The 24,806-nt window shown below is 54.7% G+C and overlaps 1 protein-coding gene across 4 annotated transcripts in view; it reads left to right on the forward strand.

The window, feature by feature from the left end:
- Window positions 1-24,806, forward strand: part of SMG6 (SMG6 nonsense mediated mRNA decay factor) — a 107,462-nt gene that overhangs the window by 44,303 nt on the left and 38,353 nt on the right. For all 4 annotated transcript variants that reach the window (XM_058422963.1, XM_040082148.1, XM_040082147.2 and 1 more), the window contains exons 11-13: window positions 9,061-9,177; window positions 9,683-9,851; window positions 17,988-18,189. In XM_058422963.1, the coding sequence (XP_058278946.1) occupies window positions 9,061-9,177; window positions 9,683-9,851; window positions 17,988-18,189 (488 nt within the window). The remainder of the gene's footprint in view (window positions 1-9,060; window positions 9,178-9,682; window positions 9,852-17,987; window positions 18,190-24,806) is intronic.

Here is a 24,806-nt window from a genome sequence, read left to right on the forward strand (position 1 = left end):
GCAGTTCCAGGCTGTCTGCTCACATTTTGCTGTCAAGGACATGCCCACCCCCAGCAAGAGCTTGAGGGGTGCAAAATGCTGCCTGTTATTTACTGCTGTTATTTGTCCTGGTAAAACTTCCCTCAGGGCTGGAGGAAATCTCTTGGGAAGTCCTGTCCACACCTCCTCCCTGTTGTAAATAGCATCCGACACAGTTATGGCTGGGCACACACGGCCCCTGGGGGGATGCTGGAAGCTCTTGCTGTACTGCTGTGTAACCCAGCTGGGCTCCCCAGCTCCTCACTGGCTCTTCTGGTGAGGTTCATAGCCCTGCCATCTTCAAAAAGATCTGTGCAGACAGAGGATAGGCCATCAGGGCTTCTCTTTCTTCATTCTGCATCATTGCAGTGCCCCTAAAACCCTTCTTCATTTCTATCAGCCATGATTTTTTTTCTTCTTTCATGCAGCATTCCCTGTTTCATCTGAACACCCTGCTCGCCTTTGGGCCTTTCTGCCTTTGCAGCATCCTCAGTCGCATCCTGCTTGTGCATTTTATGGCAAATATTCCCTCCACAGGAGGAGACAGCTGGTGCCAGGCTGGTCTGGAGCTATAGATATGCTGATGAGCCGGCACGCCAGCTTGAAGGGACACGCTTCCTTATGAGCCAGCCAGGAGTTACATACATTTGGATTTGCCAGCCTTTTAGCTGCCAGACGGGTCAAATTCACGTTGCTGTCGGTTGTTGGCAGCAGAACCCGTGGCTCTGGGGATGTGCCGCGAAGGCTTTGCTGTGCCGGTGTCACAAGTGCCAGCGTCAGCTCCCGCGCTCGGAGCCGCTCCGGTGAGGGCAGCGCTGAGAAGTGGGAGTTTCTCTGGCAGTTCTCCAGGTCTGCCAGCATGGATGAGCCTGGACGTGCCTTTGCTCCGGCTGTGGTGGTCGGGAACTGGCGTGTGTCAGTGCAAATGTGACTGGTGACAACTGGGATGGATGTGCCTCCCCGGGCAGGGGGAGTGTTTCTGACTCTGTGTGGGCTGTCCCACGTCCCAAACTGACTTCCACAGCCTTGCTGGGGTCAGGGGAGCAGAGGATCCTGACCTTGCTGGCTGGGTCAAGCACCCCAAGCGTGTAGGGAGAGCTCCAAAGTGCTGCTTAGTGCAAGTGGAAATGGCTTCAATCTGTGTTTTGACTGATGGGTCTTTTCAGGAAATTTCTGAGAATAACAGTTCTAAAAATGGCTGCTTCTTTCCACTGATATTTCCTGGAAAAGGCTGTAGTTAATTTTAAACCACTATCCTTTTCCCTTTTCAAGTGGAAATGGCTTTGTGCTTGTCCTCAAGGCTCATGTCATTCTTTCTGACCTAGCCCGGGTTGTGTGGTGGGGAGGGACATTGTGCCACTGCCATTGCCTCCTCTTGCAGGTCCCGTTGGTCTTCCAGAGCCGCAGAAATTGGGGCGTTGTGGACAGTCTGTGCACGTGTCTGCTTTCCCTGTGGAAATTAATAACTTCTTATTAAGTTAGTATTATTAATAGTCGCTTCACAATGATGTTTTTTGTCGTTGACTCCTGGCCAGCCCCGAGTACACAAGAAAGCTGTCCCTAAAGTCATTCCCTACAGCTTTGTTCATCAGGGTCAGGAAGGATATACTGAGCTGGTTATCGCACCCCAGGTGCAAGGATCCAGCCCTGCCTGGGCTTAGATCAGAGCCAGAGAAAAGCTCCTGGATCAGCCAAAGGGAGCTGGCAGCACAGAGCTGTCTGGGGCAGGCAGCCCCTTGGTGTTGGGCAGAGCATGGCTTCCCCTGTGGCTCCTGGGCAGCCTCTCTGCTTCGGGTGGGAATATGTCATTAATTTTTATACCTTCCCCTGTAAACCATCGACCCTTTTTATGATGTCATGAGGGATTCCTTAATTTTGCAGCTGCTTCCTGGTTACGTCAGAGAAGAGCCTCCCGTCCTAAGAGCCCAGCGCTGCAGTCCAGGACGGCTGGAAACAAATGAAGTGTTGAATATCTAATGGCTTCCACAGGGAGAGCTGCTCCATCCTCCCCAGGCCCCCGGCATTCCTCACCTCCTAGGCCTCCCTCCTTCCCTCCCTCGGACAAGTCAGGGTTGCAGAGGGAGCTGCTGGCTCCTGGGCGGCCCCAGCTGCTCTGGGAACACGTGCAGCGAGTTCCCCGGTGCTGCTGCTGCGACCGAGACCCTCCCTGGACCTTGCTGCCTCTCCACGGGGAGACATCCGGGCAGGGAGGCGGATTGGGGGCATCCAGGTTATTGCTAAAATCCAGAGGTTGCTTTGGGAGGGCTCCAGCCCCGTGTGCTGCAGGTGGTGATGCTCAGCTCGGCCGCAGTGCTGGGCAGGCCGGGGCTGCCATTGTGTTTGCTCAGAGTCGGGGAGCGTCCGTGCTTCCAGGAAAGCTGCCCACCATTCCCAGGGTGTCAGCCAGGGCTGAGCAGTGCCTCCAGGTTCCCAGGCTCTCTCTCGGGGGCAGATGAGTGCGTGTGTGACTCGCCAGTTCCCAGAGCTGGGAGTGCCAGTGACTCACAGGTCCCCTGCCAGGGGGTGTCGGGGAAATGCCCCACAGCTGTGAGCATCCCCTGACTTTTCCTGCTTTGTATTCCCGTGGTTGTGTGCGGTCTCCACCAGCCCGGGCCGGCAGCAGGGCTCTCCTCACCCATTTCCTGCAGACAGCCCCAGCCCGGGGGGCTGCCCTGTGGCTGTGCCAGGGCTGTGTCTGGCAGGGAGTGACTCAGGGGGAAAGCTGTGTCTGAGGGAGCAAAGGAATTGCCTTCAGGTGGTGTCAGCTCCGAGGTGAGCAGCCCAGCAGCCCGGGTCTCTTCCTCTCAGGGCAGCAGGCAGCTGGTGAATCAGTTGTCTGTGCCTCCAGAGTTGATGTGCTGACACATCAGCCGGGTGCCTTCGCCCCCAGCCCTGTGCTCACCGAGCTCCTGCGGTTCCTGTGTCCCCTGGCCAGCCCGTTATGTCATCCTTGGGATTGTGTCCATAGAACTCTTCGTTCTTTTGAGTGCCTTCCCATACAGTCCTTCACCCTGTCACCAGGAGAGGTGGCTCCAGCTGTTGTTCCCTGGGAGGAGAGCACATCCTTGCTGCTCTGCCAGCACTGGGATCACCTGCTGCCAGCACTGCTCCGGGCTTCCCCACCTGGAGCCACAGCTCAGGTGAGGATGGAGAGGCCAGCATGGACGCTGTCCCACCGGAGCCCTCCTGACCCTTGGCTGCAGCGGTCTGGTTGCTTGGATCAAAGGAATCTGGTCTCCTTTGAGATTTGTTGGCTGGGATTGTTTTAACTGTGGAAGGTTCAGCGTTCCTTGTGTTTTGTTAGCTGGGATGGGTGCATGGAGGAGCATGTCCACGGCTTGCTTTGTAAGCTCAGGGGTTGCTGTGGCTTCCCTTCCACCCAAACTGGGGGCACGCTCAGAGCACAGCAGCTGGGAGCCCTCACTCCCTGGCCCTGCCCACGTGTCCTGTGCTCGCTGTGCCCCGATTGTCCCTCGCAGGATTTCCTTCGGCGCATGGCACTCGAGCAGCCACGAGAAGCTTCCTCCAGCGAATCCCTCTCCTCGTAGGCGGCTGCCCCTTGCTCTTTTCCCATTCCCATTTCCTGTGGTTGGTTGCTTTGCCCTAATAAAGGTTTGGCACCGCTGTTTTGCACACCCTAGTGGGAGAGGGGATGTGTTTATCACTTTTCCTGGAGATTATCTGTTTAAGCACTCTCTGACAGTTACAATAACAAGGGCAGCGCGTTGTGTTTCCCAGCAAAAGGACACTCGCTGCTGAAAGATGTATAGCACTAATTAGAAATACATAACATCCGGCCACATGGCAGCCTTCTCCCGGCCGCTCCATTTCCTGAGCTCAGACGACTTTGACGACAGTTGGTTTATGTTTTCCATGAATGTAACGTTCTCAGAGAAACACAAATTTCTCCCCGGTACAAAAGTCTCCTTTCTCTCTGCCTCTCTCCCCTGTGGAACAGGTAGATTTATGGCTGCAGAAGTCCTGGGTCGGGCTCTGCTGCAGGGCTGGGTGGGAGCAGAGCCCGCAGACCCTGGGGGAGCCCAGGCAGGAGCTTGCAGAGGGCGCTGCAGCTGCCGAGCCACCCAGCTCCCTGCAATCCCTGCAGGAAACTGCCTCCTGGTAGGAAAACAGCGCTCTCTGTGCAGCCCAGACCTCAGCTGGGAAGAAACAACCCCGTTTCCTACACGCAAAGAAACAGGAGGACTCCTCTTCTTGATCTTCAGAGAAGCCTCCCATCGCTGGTTCCCTGTTGCTTTTGCTCTGTTCTAGCTTGATGCTCATCAGCTCCCATTTTTTCCATCCCATCCCTCTCCCTCGGTCGCCTTTGGGCTCTGCTTCAGAGCTCCAGTTGGAGGAGTCTGGGTCCGATCTCCAGCTCACAGCAAGCAGCTGTCCCTCGTACAAGGACATTTTTACAGCGGTCCCACCTACTGGATAGGAGCAGGGCAGTTGCTCTGCTGCCTGTAACACAGGTGAAGGGAGGTAGGAAGATGGAGCATGCTCAGGGAGGTGAAATCTTAGCAAGTTTTAACTGTTGAAACAAATTCCTATTGAGTATGGGAAAACTGCTGTCTTTCAGATGTTTATAGCTTGGCCAAGTGCGGACAGATTTCTAGTAGGACAGGAAAACTCTCTGGTAAAAAGGTTATACTGCAGCAAAATCTCAGATTCTCATTCCAGGATTTGCAGTTGTTAGATTTGCTCAAGGAAAAGGTTGTAAGTGTTTTTTTACAAACAGGGGTAAGCCACTCTCTTGTTTCCTAGCCTCATTCTTACAAGTGGCCCAGCTGTTTTGGCTGAAGATTTCCAGGAGAATTCAGGCTGAGGCAGGCACTTCAGCAAAGTCTGAGCCAGCTAGAAAAAGGGGCTGACAAGTGGCGAGCGTCAGGCAGGGTGCTCAGAGCTGTCACAGCTCATGTCCTGCTGCCTCCAGAGCCCTGACCTTCACAGGGGTCTGCAGGGCTCTCACTTACTTTTCTGGTGCAGAAGGGCAGATCTTCGAGACAAATTCAGCCTGTGAAGTGTGGGGTAATGCAAATCAGTCATTTCAAAGTGTTTGGTGACACTCCTGCTTTAAAATGGTCCGCCTGCTCCTTCCTAGCCCCGTGCAGCGTTCCACGGAACGGAGTTTTGCTGGTCTTGCTGTGGGGTTACGAGTGGTCCAGAAGCAGCTCCAGCCTAAGGAAGCTCCCCAGAGGAGGCTTTTTAGGCCAGCTCAGCTCCCTGCCGTGGCTGCAGCGTGGCTCCAGGGGCTGTGTGTTGGTACAGCAACCCAGACGAGGGTGTGAATTTACCCTGAGTCAGTCTTGGCCGCGAGTGCAGGTGCCCTGACCTTAGGCTGTGGTTTAACAAGCACCTATTGAGGCGGCGGTGCCAGCTTTGCCACCCGCCTCCGCACCCACGCAGCACCTTTGGAGGCAGTGGCACAGCTGGGAGGTGACATTTGTGAGCTGTGTGATGCTGCTCACAGGGTGGCTGCGCAGGCCAGAGCTGAGAGGTGACGTGATGGGAGCTGTTTATCCAGGGCTGGCATTAACAGGGGCGTTTGCTGGGTTACAAGGAGGGGAAGGTGGAGGGGGGGAATGTGTTGTGGTTGGTGGTGTTGGATGATTTCCTGTGGAGTGTCACTGCTGTGGCTGCTGGTGGCACGGAGGAGCCACAGCTCCAACTACCTCACAGCTTGTGACCTCGCGGCCCCTTCCTTTGTTTGTGATTTCTTTCCACAGTTGCCTGACACCTCCACGGCGTGCCCCAGCTGCGCAGCATGCCTGGGTGTGAATTGGGAGGGTTATCTGATTACAGCCTCATTTGGGGTTTCAGGGGAGGAAGTGGAGTGGATTTGTGGCAGCTCTAGCTGTTGGGGTGCCACTGATGCCACTCGAAGTCTCTGTCACCGAGCTTTCGGTGACAGCCTGCTGGGGTAGGATGCAGGGTTGCCTGTGGACCTGACACTCATTCTGCTTCACCTGCACCCCTTGTGGATCTGGGGAAACAGATCTGGGAATTACTGAGTTCGCCCTGACTCGGGCAGTCAGGATCTCTCTGCCTGCTCTTGTTGGTCTGAGGCAGCTGGTATCTCCATTTTTACCAGTGCTGTGCAACTGCCAGGACAGAAATGACCTAAGTGTGACTCCATCCTCCAAAACCGTCTCTTTTTCAAGAAGTTTGTGTCTCAATGTGCATCACCAGCAGCACAGACCATTGCTTAGCACAGAAATAATGATGCCCTGTGGGCTCCAGAGCAGATTTGTTGCTCCAACCCTCATTTCAGCATAGTTTCTAACAAAGTGTTTTCCTCTCAGCGCCGGGTTAGGCTCAGACACTCAGTGGGTACAGAGTTTGTTTCCTTATTGCCCGTCACTGAAAACATTTTACAAGTTTCTGTTTAAACACCCTGAGTGCTTTGCCCTTTGATTGTACCCTCACCTCGTCTGTGTCCTGTGGCAGGGGTAGCCTGGGGTTTGTCCCCACAGCCTCTGTTAGCCCTGGCCACTTTCTCCCAGCTCCCAGCTCAGGGCAAGCCAAAGCTCCCAGCCTCCCGAGGAAAGTGGTGAAAAGGCACAGAGAGAAAATTTCTCATGATTTATGGTGCTTTCCTCTTTTGTCCTACAATTAAGCTCTTAAGAGCCCTTGCTGGTGCATGTTCAGGGGTCTTGAACAAGCACCCACCTGGATGTTTGTCTTTCTCTGCTGGAGGAGCCTCCTGGGAACGAGGCTGATGAGCTCATCCGGTGAATGAACTTTGAGGACTGGGGGAGTTTTGTGCGTTTTATGAGTTTAATGATGAGCTGACAACACGCATGGTAGCTGAGCTGGAGCTGTGTGACAACAGCCCTTAAGTGTGGGTGTCCTAATGCTGTTACCTGCGCAGTGGGCAGCTTTGCAGGCTGTACCAGGGCTCAGCATTGTTGGGGTACCTTGGAGCACCGTGGCTTTATGAGCTGGTGGGCACACGGTTCGTGTTTGCAGCAGCACAAGACGTTTGATGGACAGCTGTACCTGCCACAGCTCAAGTGCAGGAAACTTTCTACTGCATTTTGGTTGTTAAATGCTGTGTGGGGAACTTGTAGCCTGCAGCAAGAGCTGCTGATGGCAGTGGGAAGGGCTGGGACCAAGCCTGGCCACAGCCACCACAGAGCCCTGGTCAAACTTTTGGAGCCAGTCTCTGAAATACAGCCTGAAATATAGGGTGGTCATCACCTTCACCACCACAAACACCTTGAAGCTTTGCCTGTTTTGGGAGGGGGTCAGGACGTAGCTTTTGCACCAGCTCAGTTTGGGGGTCGCTGTGAGTCTGGCTTGAGCGCAGTGCCTGGAGTCCCGGGGGCTGCCCACTCAAAGTGTGGGGGTCCATGCTGAAATGCCCAGAGATTTTTGCCACCCAGGGGACTTGCCAGACTCAGGTGTGGCAGCTGGACCAGCTGGTCTTGTTGTGTGTCCATTTAAGACAAGAAGTGAAGACAGTGCAGCATCTCACCCGAGTGCAGGAGGAGGGAGCGCGGGGAAGACAACAGAAATTTCTTGGACTGGACTGTGGCCAGAGCGCTGGGACTAACACTCTTAATTGTGGGAAAGGCTTCATGAAAGAGATTTACTGTCCCAGAGTGGTCACATCTTTAGTTTTATGTTTCCTCCAAGAGCTGACAGCCGCTGCAGTACAGCACTTCCTACCATTGCTCTGCGGCACCGGCTCAGCCCTGGCTCTGCGAGCAAAGCACCCTCATTCAGCCACCAAGTGCCTTTGGTGCCACCCTGGGGCACCCTCCATGCTGGGTGCTGAACTCACTGACAGCTGTAAAAACCGTCAGTCCAACCCTCAGATGTTCCTCCTTATTTTTCCTGTATTTTCTTGGTGTGTTCTTGTCTTTTTTCGGATGTTTTTAACCTCCCACCCCGCTCCTCTGAAACAATCTGTCCTTAAAACCCCACTGTTTATTCTGTGCACCTCAGGTGTTTTGCTAGCCCCGGCTTAAACATGATCTCGGTGTCTTGCTCTAATCCTCTTGCTGTTTGCTCAGAATCCCTGCTCTGCCACATCTGGGCAGTTCAGCTCCCAGCACCTCTGTGCTGACGTGCAGCTGGTGCTGGGGGGCTCTGGGGGCTCTCCCTCCCTATCTCAGCCCTGGGGTTTGATTCAGCCATTCAGTCAGTACCTGTGGGTTTGTAAAAATCCTCTGCCTGGCTTGGGGCAGCTGTTCTCAGGGTGGGAGCTCTGATCCTGCAGTGAGCCAGCGAGGAGCATCCTGCACAGAGCAGAGGGCACTGATGGGTAGGGACCCAGTAAATGTGTGGGTTCTCCCCAGCCAGGGAGAAGGGAGTAGAGAGAGTTGGGAGAGCAGAGGCTGCCCTTAAGGCTTAAACCCCTTCTGGGGAGCTGTGGGGCAGGCTGGCATGTCCCACGGCACTCCTGGCCTCCCCAGCCTAACCCACGCCTGGCTCCAGGCAGTTCCCTCGAGCCAGCTCCCCGCTGCTCTCAGCAGCCTCAGAAGTGGTTTCTGCCTGGGTGTAGATGTGCCGGCGGGATTTGCTCTCACTCGGAGCCGGCTCTGTTTGGAAGAGCTGTGGTCATGTGGCATCTCCTCGAGTAACAGCTCCAATTAAGCTCTCTTGACAAGCTGTTGTGTGACTGCGAAACTAATGGGAGGAGCCCCTTCCTCAGCTGCTGAGGTTAAAACTCCAGCAGGGACAGAGATCAAACATGCAGCTAATTACCCTTTTAACACTTACACATACCCCCCTCCTCAGGGGAAGGCATCAGCCCTGAGCAGCAGCTTCTGTGCTGGGAGCCCTGAGTGCCAGTGTGATCCTGGCGTGCTCAGCGCACGCCGTGGGGTTGGGCAGGGTGTGGGCAGGGTGGCTGCAGCCTCTCCCCACTCCAGAGCAGCTACTCACCACCTTTCTCCGCCCTACATGGAACAATTTTGTCTGGGACAGGTGTAAATTAGGGAATCGCTCACCCCTGCGTCTCGTGGGATGCAGAAAGGGAGGCTGTGAAGGTGAAACGGGATGGAACATCTGACCCAAACCCTGTCTGTCTCCTAGAGTGCATCTCTGAGGATTGCCGCTCCGTCATCCAGGAACAGGCCACGGCCCTGGGGCTCTCCATGTTTGCACTCCTGGTGAGGAGGTGCACCAGCCTGCTGAGGGAATGTCTGCCAGGTAAGGGCTTGGCAGCAGGATCCATGCAGGGGTCCACGAGACAGCCTGGTGGGGGTCAGGCCTTCATTCCCTGCTGGTTTTTACATCCCTCCCCCTCTCTTGGGGCCTTGGAATTCTCCCAAGCTCTGCCCAGGCTGTAGCTAGATCAGCTGCAGGAAAGCCCCTGGTGTGTGGCAGACACAAATGTTTGGAAGAAAGGGATAGACTGAAGCCATGCTTTCTGCCAGCGACTGGGAGACTTCCCAAAACTGGGACCTGGGAATCCCATCTCTGTGACTGGTGCAGTGCACCCTGCTGCCCTCAATAAAAGGGATCACAAACACCCTGGCTTGCTCTCCAGGCCAGTTCATGTAGGGAGAACAGATCTGTCTTTGTGCTTGCTGTGGGTTGTGGCTGTTCCCTTGTGTGTCCGAGCCTGGGATTGGGATCTGTGTCATACTTTCCCAGTCTCTGCCTGAGCCTGGCTGTGGTGAGCTGCCTCAGCTCTCACGTCTTGTATTTGCAGTTCAGCCACAAGAGATGGAGCAGGAGGATGAGGAGGATGACATCAAGGTCTCTGCCTTGCCCCAGGACCTGAAGGAGCTGCTCCCCAGTGTGAAGGTCTGGTCGGACTGGATGCTTGGCCACCCGGACACCTGGAATCCTCCTCCAACGTCTCTCGAGCTCCCCAAACAGTACGTGCACCCTCTGGTTTCTGCTCCTTCCCTGAGCTCCTCGTGCCACCCTTACCCCCTGCTCATTCTTTACTGCTGGCTGTGGCACCCTGACCCGAGCACCCAGGCAAGGCCCACTGCCCAGGGAATGTTGGGAATTTGTCACCCTTGGTGACACCGTGACTTCTCTGTTGGTGTGTGAGTGGGGCTGGAGGGTGCCTGGGGGCTGCCCTGTGTTTCCATGTGTTAGAAGATGGCTTATGAGGTGGAGTTTTACTTTCTGCTTAGGATGTGCATCTGGTTTTGTTGGGATACCCTTCCTTTAGGAGTTTTGCTGGCCCAGCCAGCTGGACAGGCAGGGCCTTCCTCTGGACCAGAGGGAACTCCACTTCCAGCAGAAGCGTTTTGTTACCTTTTTTTGGACTGAGTCAGGCCAACCTTGGTTGGGCTGGGCTAGCCTGGAGCAGCTTGCCTGTTCCTGGAGCCCCAAAAGTCACCTCCCCTCTGCTTCAGGAACCGCTTGTCCCTACCCTGCAACGCACAAAAGGGTTAATTTTCCAAACTGGCCGATTTCAGCCCATTAGTCCATAATGCGGACTAGGCAATTTGCATATTTTTGGACAGAAAATTGAGCGGAGAGGCCAAGTATGGAGTATGCGAAACAGCGTCTGAGCATGCTCCGTAGCTGCTTTCCCGCAGGATTTTCCATCTGCCTCCGCTACTCCGGATCCAGAGCCTGAAATCACGTCTTATTGTTAATCCAAAGGAGCCAGAACCCAGGGTGATGGGAAGGCGCATTAAGAGTAATCCAGCAAAGTGGCTTAACCATTAATGGGTCCCCGCTCCGTGCGTCAGGTCCAGTCCTGCTCTCCTGGTTTATTGCCTCTTACTCCAGTTCTTTTTCATTTGGCTGAGGAAATGGAAATCTCACACAGGAAGTTCTGGGCCTCATTTTGTGGAGATGGAGTCTGTTTTCTGTTTGTCGGCTGCTCGGTGTGGGACCGCTGCCTGCTCATGTGAACTGCTGCCCATCTTTGGGCAGGAACTCAACCCGGGATCCGTCACGTGAGCCCGGCTGCGCCAATCCCCCCTTCCCCTCGCGCTGCCTGCGCCGGGAGCCGCCGAGCCCTTGGCCACGGGCAGCCTGGAGATGGAATTTCTGATTGGGTTCACGCAGCCAGCGCTCGGCGCCTGCCCTAGGAGGAGCGGCTCCCCGTCCTGCGGGGCACGGGGCCGTGTCCCCCCGGGCTGACGGAGCAGGTGCTCCTGCTCGCCCGCTGGGGTGGGAGAAGGTGGTGGCGATGGTGGCGGCTCACCTCAGAGCTCTTGGGGCAGCGGTGGGCATAGACTGGGGGCTCTACTCCACGAGATGCTGATGTGTTCAGTGGAGGAATGAGGGTCTCTGTTGTGCTCGGCCTCTCCATGGAAGGTGCCTGAGCAGCCCCTCTTGTCCCCATCTTGCCCCATGTTGGCTCCCAGCTCCTCCACCCTAGTGCTCTTTGGCTCACGTTCCAGCCCAGACCTCTCGTATGGACGGGTGTTGGTGGTCCAGGACTCTGGGGCAGCAGTGGTTGAGTTTCCATGGAGATGCAGGTAGTGATGAACAGCAGAGAAGCAGCTCTGCTCTTGGGCATGACCTGGGATTTGCAGCATTTGCCCTGGGGATAGGAAAAGAAAATGAGAGTGCTGGGTTAGTGTTTCAGCTTTCTATTGACACAAGCTTGCTCGCTGCCCTGGGGCTCTTCAGGAACCAGGTAGAGCCACCAAGTCCAGGGGTTTAGATAGGAACAGCTTCAAAGAAGTTTAGAAGTAAAACATGGGTCAGAGCAGCAGGCGTGGTGGAGTAAGCCAAGGTTTATGGGCAGGGTGAGCTCAGGAGCTGGGAGAGCACGTGAGGAGCAAGTGCAGGTGCCAAGTTACAGAGCTGAGTGAGGGGCCTGAGCCGTGTCACACACGCTCCCGCCACTGGGACGTGCTGTGAGATCCCACCACTGCCAACAGAGAAGCTGGTTGGATACTCTTAAACCACTTTCCTTGCCTGTTGTGATGGCGTGGACATACAAGAAGGATGTAGAAATCCCCTGAAGCACAGCAACACCCTGCAGAGATGCCATGAATGTGTTAAAGCTTCTGGAAAAAACAGACCTCATACCCACCTGGAAGCCCACTCAGAGCCCAGAGCTCACATCAAAGTGCAGCTCATCCAGGGCCGGAATGCTGGGCTGGGCTGGTGGCCAGCAGGGCAGCTGGGCAGGGCTTGGCCGGAGCTTTGGGCAGGGGCTGCGTGTCCCAAGGCCTCCCTTGCCATGTTTGCAATCGCTCCTTCTTCATATGGGAGAGAGCTGGGGGACTTTGAGAACGTCTAAACTCAGCCCAGCTGTGGCAGTTGGTTTATTGCTTTCAGCTGGTACTTGAACCCGGGTCCTGGTCTTGGAGTCTTTCCCAGGTTTAATCCCCGGAGCTTTCTCTGCAGCTGTATGACACTGCGCTGACCCCGAATGAGGATAGGAAAATAGAAACGGTGCCAAGCCAGAGTCTCTTTTTCATTTGGAGTCTGGCTGTCTGCCCATGACCAGGGTTACATAATGGGAAACATAGCTGGGGCTCTGGAGAGCCCGCGTTTCACCACGCTGCCCAGACCTTCGCGTTCTGATGCTATATATCTTCCTAATTGTAGCTCGGATGCATTTATCACACTGCTGGATTTGAGTCCTTACAATAAAAAAAAAAAAAAAAAAAAAACCAACAAAACGAAAAAAAAAAAAACCAACCCCACACCAAATTCCTCAGCTCGCTGCTTTCCCCTTTGGACAGAGGCGGAGGGAAAGGTGTGAGGGGTGAGCGCTGCCGAAAGCCGGCAGATGGATGTGAGCCATGCGGGAGTGGGCTCCATGGCGTGGGATGAGAGGCTCAGGAGTCTTCAGGGTCCTTTTTCTTGGTGGGAGCTTAAGAAGGAACCCTGGTTCCCAGCAGGAATCCTCTCCCTACCTGGGGGCTCAGCAGTCTTGAATTCAACCCAAGCGAGAAGCTCCGTCTTTCCCCAAATCCACCCTTCTCGGTCTGGTGCACTCCTCCAGCTCTTGGCCACACTGCATGGTCATCACGGCTCAGGGGATGTCCTGGAACAGGTTTTCAGTTGTTGGACTTCCTAACCACCTCTCTGTGTGTATTTGAGAGATGGAAGGTGTCCCTCCTATTTTGGAAGAGGTGCTCAGTGAGCTTTCCATGACTCTTTCCTCGTGTCTTTCCAGAATAGGAGCTAAACTTAACCTTGGACATCTCTGCTTCAGCGCCTCAGGAATTGTGTGTCTGAACCAGGTGTTGCCAGGTCTTCTAGCAGCAAGCAGCTGTCACTTTTATGTCTTAAAATTAATTTCTATCTGCATGTTTCATGGCAAACCTCGTGTCGAGTTCTCTGCAGGTGGTTGTTTAAGGCAGTTGGAGAAGCGTCTTTCAGACCAAATGTCACCAGGAGTGAATTGCAGAGATTGGGGTGTAAAAGCAGGGATTCTGGGGAAGAAGGAGCAGGGTGGATCCCCTAAGGCAGAGATACCGGCAGCAGATGGGTCAAAAGGTGGAACTCCAAGGAGGCTGCTGTGTAAGTGACTCCATCCTCTTTTGGGACATGTGGCTGGGAAGAAGGTGAAGAGGGCTGGACAGAGCTGCTCCTTGCTCTGTTCTGTTGCCACAATTAATCCGCTGCTAAATGAAGCCACTGGCTAGACAGACAGTGCTGCAGGGCTGACCCTGGCAAATCCGTGCTCCTTCCACACGGGGCCAAGGGCCTCTCAGTTTGTGGAGACTGTCTGCAAGCATTTAAAAATGGTTAATTTAAACCAAGTATTAAATTAAATCCAAAAGCTGTGAGCATATTCTAGAGCTTACCTTCCCAGAGAGATGTGCCAGATCGCTCTCATCACGTCGCTCTCGCGGAGAAGTGTCACTGAGATGGCAGCTCCCACTGGGAGGGATGGACAGAGTCTTGCACAGGGGTGCCAAGACATTGCTGGAGTTTGCTGGAGACTAAATGGAAAATCCCTTTTGCAGATCCCATCCTCAGTAACGCTGGCCACCAGAGTTTCCCTATCGAGGCATCAAAGCCAGGGTTCAGAGGTGTCTCAGTAGTGTAAACCTGGCTGAGATTGGAGGTAAAGTCGACCAAAGGAGAAGCCAAAAGTCTCTGTTGGAGAAGGGGGCTGTGGTAAAGCAGAGGCTGGCTGGGAGGAGACTGCACCTCTCCTGGGTAAAGAGTGTCCCTCGTGCTCCAAAGGTGTGTTCCTGGGAGAGGAATGAGTTTACGGACACCTGGCTGGCCGAGGGGACCCTGTGCAGGGCAGAGTGGGGGAAATGGCTGATGCACAAGGGCTGTGACCACCTCACCCTGAGCTCTGAGCTCACACCACGGCTGGTGAGGGCCCTTTGGGAAGAGCTCCCGCTGCCAACCCTTTTTGCTCCTTGCAAAGGAGCCGCTTTTACTTCAGCTTCCCGTGGCCCAGGAGGGAGGAAAGGCGAGAGGAGGATGCAGAGCACCTCATCCGGCGGGCACCGGGAGCGTTTGCCATCTGCACGGCAGCGCGGCTCGGCAGCGCCTGGGAACACAATGCAGGGCTTCTTCTGCGCCGCGCTTTCCGGGTTTGTGCTGCAGCTGTGCAGTTTGGATGTTAGTGTTTAAACAAGCTGGTATTACACAGGAAATGGCCACCTCCACAGGCCCCCGCAGGCTTGTAACATGGGGTCATTGTGCTTGATATTAATCACCAGGCAGCCCGCACCCCCGGTGAGGGTGGCGGATCGCGCCGGAGCCCCGCGCGGGGAACCCGTGAGCATTGGCCCTGGCATCCTCTGCTCTCCCCACTCTTCTCTGAGTGCCTTTTGCCTTGGGGGGATGCCCATCCTGGCAGAGGTGATGCCAGGAGCCCTCCCCAGCCTCACTGGGGCGGCGCTCGGCCCCGGGGCCGCGGTCCAGCTCGCTTCTCCGCTGCCTGGCCGGGCCGCGTCCGTCGGCGTTGCAGCTGGGCTGCGCTCACACTGACAGCTACATTAAACCTGGAATCCTGAGGCAATAAAAAAGAAATTAACTCTTATTTTTTTTTCCTGTCCTAGTGGAATAAGCAAATGTAAATGTGTCTGTGGGGAAGCGAATGAACCCCCGTTCCGAGGAAAGACCTCGCGCTCACCCCCTTCTCGCTTCCTCGGTTAAAAGGTCTGGGAGCCTCGTCCCTGTACCTGGGAGCTGTGTGCCTGGGCTCGGTGTCAGTAATTCGGGGCCTCCCTCCGCACAGGGACGTTGAAACCGTGGCACTGCGCGTGCACAGAGCTTCCAGGCACCTGGAGCTGCCTGGGCTCTGCGCAGAGGCTCCGTGGGGTGACACAATCCAGAAATACCTGGGGCTGGCCCTGAGGTGCTCCTGGGCAGGGGGCAGCGGGGAGTAGGAGGCTGACAGGGCTCACGAGTGTTGTGTGACCTTCCAGGGCAAGTGCATGTCCCAGCAGGAGATTCACGGGGCCCTAGGTGTCAGTGTGAGCCGTTTGTCGTCGCTGGCTTTGCCAGCAGTAGCAGCTGGCGAGTGATCTTGGTGGTGGCAGTGGTGGGAGATGCGCTGCAGAGGAGGAGCCGCACCCCAGGGGGTGGCAGAAAATGGTCAGAACTGATCTCTGCAGCGCTGACTCTGCCATCACAGGAGAAAAACAGGGAAAAGTGCCAACGCTGCTTCTTTGTTGGCTTCCTGAAGGCTCTGCAGGGTGCTGCTGGTGTAGCAGTGCACTGAGAGCTGGCTGCCCAGGGAGCCGGCACGGTCTGAGGTTTGACTGAAGTGAGCCCAGGGTGCGAATCTGTCACATCCAGGGCAAATGGGAGAGGTGGCAAGGCACTGTCAAGCCGTGGGTGAAGGATGAGGTGACAGGGGCTGCTCTCACACCCAGGGGTGCTGAGGGGTGCCCTGCCTGGCAGTGCTGCCCGGGGGGAGAGGAAAGGGAGCTGCTGGGCTGGGTGCCTGCAAGGGCTTTAGCAGTGCCAGCTCAGTGACTGTTCTTGTGGCATTTTTCTGACTTTGGATGCCAAGCCCTGTGGAGGAAGGTGCTCCCTGTACTTAATTTGTGCTGATACCCCTGCTGCCACCATCCTGGCCCCGCTGTGAATCCCAGTCCAGCCCAGCATCCTGCCACTGCCCTCTGCCTCCCTCTCACCCTCGCTGTCATCATCATCATCCCCTGCCTGCAACTGTGTTTTTTGGGAATATGAGTGAACTCCCTGCAGTGTGTTTCTTTCCCCTCTCCTCCACCACAGCCCCATGCACCTGGCTGTCCCGGCCCCTTGGAAATATCCCCTGCATCCCTGCCTGTCCCCAGCACCCCAGTGCTCTCATTCCCCAGCAGTTTTGGGCACTTTTCCCGTTCCTCTCCCTGCTGATGCCTCTGCACCTCCTTCATCCCAGCGAGCCCTCGTGGCCGTGGGGCCCCACCAGTGCGATGTGACTGGTCTCAGGCAGCCGAGCCCAGTTGCCAGCAGGGCACTGGGGGAGGCTGAGCCTCCCAAGCCCTGTGCATCTCCCATGGGCAGAGCTCGCCTTGGAGGTGGCCCAGAGCAGCCCTATCACATCCGGTGCTTGTCTCTGCAGCCTGGGCCGGAGGATAAACTATCAGGGCTGTGGGGCAGTGGATCATTCCTCTTATTATTTTCTTCTTTTGCAGATAGGGGTCGTGGAAAGTTCAGTTCCTTTTAACCCTCGCAGCTCTGTTTATTTTCCAGCTGGTAGCACAAACGCAGCGTTTCCCATTACATCACAAAGGGCCTCGGACAGATCCCTCCGAAAAACGTGTTGCAACTGTTTATTTTTTTCCATATTTAAACATTTCTGACAGCCAGACCTGGCTGAGCCAAGCGATGGAGCTTTGTGAATGAACCCAGCTCCTGGTGTCTGTGACCAGAGGGTTTTGAAGGATCTCTTCTCCCCTGCAGGACGTGGGCTAGGGCTGGCTCGGGGACGTGGGCGACTCTGCCTTACATGTGTGCTGATTACGTGCCGGGCTTTGATTAATGGCTCCTCATTCTGCCTGGCTCCCAGGACGCTCTTGAAAACAAGATGTTTCATTTCAGTGTGCTTTCCTGGTACATTGATTCCCGTAAATAACCGAGTGCAGACTCTGTCCACCTGGAGCAGTTCAAAGAGCAGGGGGCCTCCCTCCAGCCCTGGGCCTGCACCGGTCACTGCTGCACCCCTGGGGATGCTGGATCCCCTGTGCTTTTCTCCAGAGGTGTGGGCTGGGGAGCAGCCTACCAGAATCACACCAGCCCCAGTTTCCCCTATTTCCTACTTAAATCCCAGTTTACATCCTAAAAAAACCGCAGTCTGAGTGTTTGTAGAAACAGGAGGGAGAAATGCGGTGCGAGGCAGCCTGGTCAGCTGTAATACCCCCGTGCTTGTTGTTTGTTTCCCTGCTTTCTCCACACTGGCTCTCTCTGGGGTGCTGGGCCATCCCCAGGTTGTGCTCAGCTCTGGGGATGTGTGATGGGAAGCGGTCCAGTGTTTGCAGCCTGGACACTGCCACTCTGGGAGCATGAGACGTGGCAGAGGCAGCTTTGCAGGTCACCGGTGAGAGCTGAAACCCACGGCCAGGAGCAAAACACGGCTTTATGCCCCCGTGGCTGGGGTTTAACTGTGCAAATCTCTGGTGCTGCAGAGCGTGGCTGCAGCACGTGGTCACAGCACATAAGAGCTGCACGAAGGAGAGGATGCTCCGGGCTGGGCTGGAGCCCCCCGGGGTGGATGGGAGCCTTCCAAGAGCCCCTTCAGCCCCGACAGCAGCGCGGGTGTTGGCTCCGTCCTTCCAGCAGGCTTTAAAATCGAGCGACAAACATCCCTTCTCCCATCTGCTGCGGGCTGGGGGAGCGGGCAGAGGCGGGCAGGGCGGCAGCAAGGGTGACATCCCGGGAGCTGTCCCCGTGCAGGGGGCCGGTGGCCGGGCTCAGCGCCGGCGGGTGAGGGTCACGGTCCCTGCCGGGGTCGGTGCCAGCGCAGCTGCGCCGGGGCCGTCCCGCGGGGCAGGGCAGCAGCGGTGCCTGCCTCGCCTCACCTCTCTGGTATTCGCTGCAGCATCGCAGGCAACTCCCAGCGCATTCCAGCCCTGAATTGCTCACGTCTCTCCTCGTTCTCCCAGGGTCTCAGTAGATGTGTGGGCGACGCTGGCTGACTTCTGTAACATACTGACCACAGTGAATCAGTCGGAGGTGCCCTTGTACAAGGACCCAGATGACGACCTTGCCCTGCTTAGCCTGGAAGAGGATCGGCTGCTCTCGGGCTTCGTTCCCCTGCTGGTCGCCCCCCAGGAGCCCTGCTACGTGGAGAGGACCTCGGACAAGGTCAGCAGTAGGCCAAACATCCCCCCTCGATTCCTCCAGACTTTTATTCTTGGGAAGTTTTCTGTGCAAACGGAACACGATTAAGTCATTGAGAAGGGTGTTAAGGGAAAATATCGACCTTTCAGCCGCTGACATCCAGCTCTGTGTCATGAAAACCCCTCTCGACTTCCTCTGGTGTGTGTGTGCTCGCTGGCATGTTGTATATACGATCATTTCCTCACTTGTTTAAATAGTGCAGCTTGTGTTGGCAGAGCTCTCGGTGCACTCCAAATGGTTTGCATCATGCTTAAAGCACCCTCCCCCTCCCCCCGGCCACAAAACTCTGCCTTAGGAAGGCAGCCAGGACTTTTTTCCTTCTCTAAAGAGGAGAGTGATAAATAGGTGACTAGAGAGAAGCAGACACCATGTGTTAACGTACAAAAGGCTTTTAGGAATATGAAGCATTCCCCACTGCCCGCTCTCTATTTTCCTTTCTTTGCTCTAGGAGCCCATTCTAGGCTGAACTTTCCTTTGGCTGTTTGTTTTTAGAATAATGAAATCAGTTCCCTTGTTGATGTGGGGTTTTGGGTCTGCTCTCTGCCACCACCTGGCCAGGAGGCATCTGGGGGCTTCACTTGGAGAACCTGGTGGGGGATGGAGGAGGCACAATGGCATTTGTTTTGCACGCCCTTGGAGGCACGGCAGGATGAGAGTGGCTCTCAACAGTTTCCTGCTCGGAGGCAGAACTGCAGCTCTAAAAACGTGGCTCATCTGGAAAGCTGCAGTGTCCCCTCCCTGAGGGGCTGATGCTCCGGGAGGAGAAGTGAGGATGCAGAGCGGGTTTCTGTGGAGAGCCTGCGTGTGACAACGGCAAGGTGCCTTTCCCTCTGCCTCTTCTCCGTCATGACTTTGTCCTGAAATGACGGTGAGAAATTCAGGATCTTTCTCACAGAGGGACCCAAAGGTGCAGATTTCTGTTTCACTTCTCTGTCTGCCCCAGGCTGTGCTCACAGCACTGCCTGCAGCATGGGAGCTCCAGGAAAACCAGGAGCCCTCTCAGTTTGGGGAAGCAGCTTATTCCAGGAAGTCTCTGTGGAAGCACGAATTTTCAAGGCTCTATTTGACAGGGTTAAAATAAGAAATGTGCAGTTGCCATTGCTGCCCTAAGCTTTGTCCAGTGTGTGTGGTGGCCTCATGAGCATTTTGCTGGGGACAATCCAAGTGTCCCTATACAGAGATCCCTTTCCCAGCAGCCACAAACCAGAGCCCCCAGCAGGCAGGTGAGGTGGCTGAGCAGCTCTGGTGCCCTGTAACTTATGGGAGTGGCTCGGTATTCCCTGAACTCTGCCTCCTCTAACCACACACCAGTTTATTTGGAGTGCCATCTACCTGCCCTGCCAGGCACTTGCACTCATCTTAGTGTCTTTATCCTGTAGCTGCACCTGAGCTACTGAGCTGAGTTCCCCCATCCCAGCTCCCTTTGGTTCTGGCGCTTTGTAAATAAACTGCACAACTCCACAGGTGGGAGTTGGTGCCCTCACAGCTCAGAGCCAGCCACCCAGGAATTTGGGAATATCTGGCATGGTGTTATCTCAGTTGTGCTGAAAAAGCAGCACCGATGCCAGAGGGAAGCAGCCAGGCCTGGCTGTGCCTGTTCCCCTTTATTTCTTTCTGACCAGTGTTTTTATTAATGGTCAGACAGGTGAAACAGCAGGTGTGCATGTTCACTGTGCAGGGGACCCCTGAGAGGATGAAGGGGAGGACAGTGAGCTAGAAAAGAGAGCTCCACAGCCTGATTTCCATCCAGAGCCTGGATGGGGCTGGGGCTTTTTAGTCTGAAGAAAATTTGTGAAAAAGGCAGAGATGAGAACAAGGTGCCCTCCACCTCCCTGCTGAAAAGCACAGGAAGGAACCAGCAGAAATTGTAGCAAAATAGATTAAGACGTAACTTTAGGAAAGATTTGATACCTCTGGGTAGTTCAGCACTTGAGAGCAGCCTCCTTAGTGAGTCTACAGGAACTCTTCAGCCTTGGAGATTTTAAAAGCAAGGCTGGGTGACTCTCTCAGGTGCAACTTGGGTTGAGGTAAACTCCATGGAATCGAAGGCAGAGTGACCTCTTTGGATGATCCTATCCCGTTTTGTGCTATTTGGAAACGCTCTAGAAAGAGACTGGAGTGGCAGCTGTGTCAGTACAGTCGAGTGACTGCCCTGTTCCACAAATGTTATCCCTCTGCAGCATTACTGAAGGAATTACTGGACTCTACAGGAGCAGGGTGCTGCAGAAGGCACTGCAGAGCCAGCCAGGACTGACAGGCACAAACCCACATGGGAGCGACTGTGACCAAGATACAAAAAGGCACTTTCCAGCAAAGAATCCCCCAACCCAACTTAAACTCGTGTGCCATCTCCACTCCACCACCTGCTCCTTGCCCTCCCTGCAGCGTGCAGAGCCCAGGTGAATCCAGCTCCTCGGCACTTCATCAGTTTGAAGCCAGGCTGGGCAGGGCTTGGAGCAACCTGCTCTAATAGAAGCTGTCCCTGCCCATGGCAGGGGGTTGGAACTGGAAGATCTTTAAGATCCTTTCCAACCCAACCCTATGGGCTGCATCTCTGGGCTGTTTGCAGTGGAAGGGTGCACGTCTGTGCTGAGCACGGTGGCATTTTGGGATCTGTGTCCCTGAGCCTCCAGCAGGCAATGGCAGTGGAGCAACTCTCTCTGGCACTGATTTTTTTTTTCCCATACTGTTTTTTTTTTTACATTGCTTTTTAGCAGGAGTTATTTTTTGCACCCAACTTCTTTCTGTTCTGTTTTCAGTCTTGGCCCAGTTTTCAGCCCAAATTCTTTACTGGAGAGGCAATGAGAATGTACTGCTCTTTATATGGCACAATGTGAATGTCTTGTGGGTTCTGGTGTGCCAGAGTGACTCTGGCTCCCATTTCTACCACTTGCATGGCTAGGAAGAGTCCGTTAGCTTTTACTACAAGGATATCTCACCTTGCTTGCTGATGCTGCAAATCCTTACCCCATTCTTTTACACTCTAGCTTCTTAATTAACTCATAACATTTCAGAGGCAAAGAATCTGTTGAAAGGCAGAACTGGAGGGAATTGTGTTTAAAATGGTGTTGGGTTCTTTGCTCCACCAAGAGGGTGTTGTTTTGTAAGCTGTATAGGACAAACACTGTGCTTCCCACTCCTTTTTGTTCTCCACGTCCCATTTAGCAGATGGAGTGCAGAATTCAGCCAGAGTTTCTCAGTAAGTTTCTGAGCATTTGGCCTGGCTCTTATTTTGAGTGAAAACGTTCTGAACTCCGTTCGCTGCCATGAAGCCGCGCGTTCGAATTCCTGCTGGAGCCAGTGGGACACTCAGAGCTTCCCATCGTCTCTTGCACTGTCATTGGAGCTGTAACCAACAAAAGCTGGCTCCGGGGTGAGCAGAACTCGGCCTTGTTTTCCTGGGTGTGTGTGTTGGGCACATCTCCACTGCAGCTTGTGTGATGGAACACCACCGACCAGTACCAGTCAGCAGCAAACTATGCAGCCTGGTGCCTCGAGCTGTCAGCTGTGTCTGCAGCCTCTGCAGCCCAAGGAGACACTGCCAGCACCTCCCTCACCCAGCCTTGGCCCCGGGGCAAGAGCAGGGAGCAGCAGCACGGCTGAGTTAGGGTCGGGAAGGTGGCAGCTGTGGAGTCATGGTGTTGGTAATGGAAAACACTTGGGTCGTGTTGAGGTTAAAGAGAATCCTGGTGATGGTGCGTGGGTGCAGCCCTGGGAACCTGGGGCACGTCCTGGATTCCTCAGCTCTGGCTGGATGCTGTTGCATCCAGCTCTGCAGTGACCCCGTGGAGCTCGTGGCGGAGCTGGAAGAGGGCTGCAGATATCCCTGAGGTGGAGCAGAGCGGGGAGGTTCTCCTCTCTGCAGGCATGGGGTCGCCCACATCCCTGCAAGCTCTTCACGGGCTCAGCGAGTGCATCCCCCAGGCCTGTGCCTGCAGCACACCCTCTGCCACATGCCCCAGCCCTGGGCAGATGTGGAGGAGAAAGTGTTAATGTCCCTTCCCACAATAAACCTCTCTGCATGGGGGGTCCTGAAACCTGAGCCTGTCTCTCCTCCCCCAGCCCTGACACACGTTAATAAAAGGTTTTTAAACGCCAATAAAAAGGCAGCAGCCCCAGCTCACCAGGTCCGGGGCCCAGGGTCCTTGGGAAGGCACTTCACAAATGTGTTTTTTGCATTTTCAGGCTTTTGGCTGGTGAATAAGATTGAGGAGAAATACTCCTTCCCCTGATAACAATACAGTGAGACGCAGGATCAGCAGTGTGTGGATTAAAACCAGACGGTGCATGATTAATACATGTGCTTATAGGGCCAGTCACCGTGGTTCCCTCCTCTCAAACAGAAAGGCACTTTTTTCCCTTTCCCTCATGTGCATGCTCATGTGTGGAGTGGACTGTCTCAGATACTCACCACTCAACTGGTCTCAACCCTGTCTCACCTCACCAGGCAAATGAAAGCCCTAAAACGCGAGGCTCTGAAAATTAATTAGCAATATTTTACTGCCAGACCTACGAGCTGGGTATTGCGTGGCTCCTCCAGCTCCGGGGTGGCCAGTGAGCTTCCCACACTTGGTGCTGTTCCTTGTTCCGCTCACCTGTCAGTGCAGATAGCCTAAATCCCAAGCTTTATTCTCCTCAGAAATCCCAAATCTCCTTCCTCTGCACTGTCCAGCCCAGGTGGATAGTTCAAATGTGACCCTCTCTCGAGTTGCCCCAACGTGCTCTAGATTGGCTGTAGCCTTTGGATTCGCTGATAGCAGCTGATCGTTATTTAGGCATGGGCTAAAATTAGTCCTGTCTTGTTATTCACTTCACTTATTTATGGTATTTCAGTCTTCCTAAGACTCTGAGAGATCTCTTGGCAGTGTGTAGTCACGTCTGATGCTTCTTGGAAAGGGAGCCCCAAGTTTAAAAGCCCAGGAGGAGTAGCTGTTGGAGTCACTGGGCTCTGTCATGCCTCTAAACACCAGGCTTTTTGCCCTTTCTGAGACCTAGTGACTCCTGGAATGCCAGGGATTAAATCCTCCTTGGAGTGGCCACACTGCAGTGATTTTGGGAGGACTTTTTGCAAGGCATCAGAGAAAAGGTAGCAAGACCCAGGGCTCTGAGAGCACAAACTCTTTGTAAGCAAAGAGAAAACCCCAGTGAGCAAATGTAACTGTTTTCTCAGCATCCTTTCCATATTCCCATTCCATAGCCTTGGAGCATCTCCCTCCAGCTGGCAGGCAAATGCTCTCAGCCCATGAGAGCGAGAGCTTCCAGCTCGGAGTTTGGTCCAGAGAGGAAAAGGGAAACTGTGAGCAGAGATCGGAGCCCCAAGTAGGAGAGTCCAATGAGGAGTCATCCTTGAAAAAACTCCTTCCATTCCTGCCTGCCTCGGTTTCCAAACAAGCCATGCAAGCTCCCTGCCACGGGCAGCCCTGCTCGGAGCGGGGACTTGGCAGGAGCTGGCAGCCCCGAGGCGGCAGAGTAAGAGATGTTTACATTTTCTGACCAGTATCTGAACTCCATCCCAGCCTCGACCTTCCCTTTCATGTGGTGCCTTTGGATTGTAAAAGGCAATTAAGCTAAATTATGGGCCGTGTTGGAAGATGATGTCATGGGGTGATGGAGGAGAGGCTGGATTTTATGCCACCATGAAGGTAGCGTGGGGAGCATCACCTGCTTTGAACTCCTCAGCTGTCCTTGGCATCACCTTGGAGCACGAGTGCCGGGGGCTGTGTGGGCACCACGGGAGCCTCTCTCTGCCTTTGCCAGGTGCCTTTAGCACCGTGGGAGGTGCCAGGCTCAGTCCATGTCCCCAGGTCTGGGTGGCAGAGGAGGCAACGCTGGTGCCTGCTGTGCTGTTTTCAATGCAGCATTGTAGCAATGTGCACAAGTCCTGTCCAGTGACTGCTGCAACCTCTCCTCGAGTTGTGCAGAGCATCTTCCAGAGAGGAATCCTGTTCAGCTATTGTTTGGCCTCAGTTTTTAATCACTTTTTAAGCTAAGGGAGTTCTGAGGATATTCTTAAAATTGGGTTTCTGCCGCTGAAGGTGAAGGGAAACCGATGGCAAACAAGCGCTAGCAGAGCACAAGGGCTCCGAATCCAGCACCGGAGAAATCTGCAATGTGGAATAATAGTTCAGCCTCTTGAAGGGAGGGAGGGGTGTGGGTTAAAAAGAAAGAAAGAAAAAAAACCTGCAATAAATCTAGAGAGTGGAATCTGCGGGAAATGATCCCATCTGGAAAACTCCAGTGCTGGTGCTGCTGAAGGCTTAAGGAGCGATGCAGATCGCAAAAAGCAAAGCCTGCAGTCTGAGGATGACAGGTTGCTTAATTGATGTCCATTGCAACTGGTACTCTGCCAGTTTATGTTGGCCACCCGCCAGCGTGCTGTAATTTTGGGGCCAGGTGTGAAGCGTTTCTGTTCCATCTTGTTCCCAAGCACCTACAGAAGCCTCACACATCTCACTCGAGGCTGCAGCCCTGTAGGAAACAGCTGTACAGGTATAGGTGAAAGGAAATGTCACAGCTGGGCTGGGAGCCCTCCCCCGTGCCTTGCCCAGGGCTGTGTTTGGGGGGCCACCACCCCCCGTCCG

Source organism: Hirundo rustica, chromosome 19 (genome assembly GCF_015227805.2).
Source record: "Hirundo rustica isolate bHirRus1 chromosome 19, bHirRus1.pri.v3, whole genome shotgun sequence".
Taxonomy (NCBI): Eukaryota; Metazoa; Chordata; class Aves; order Passeriformes; family Hirundinidae; genus Hirundo; species Hirundo rustica.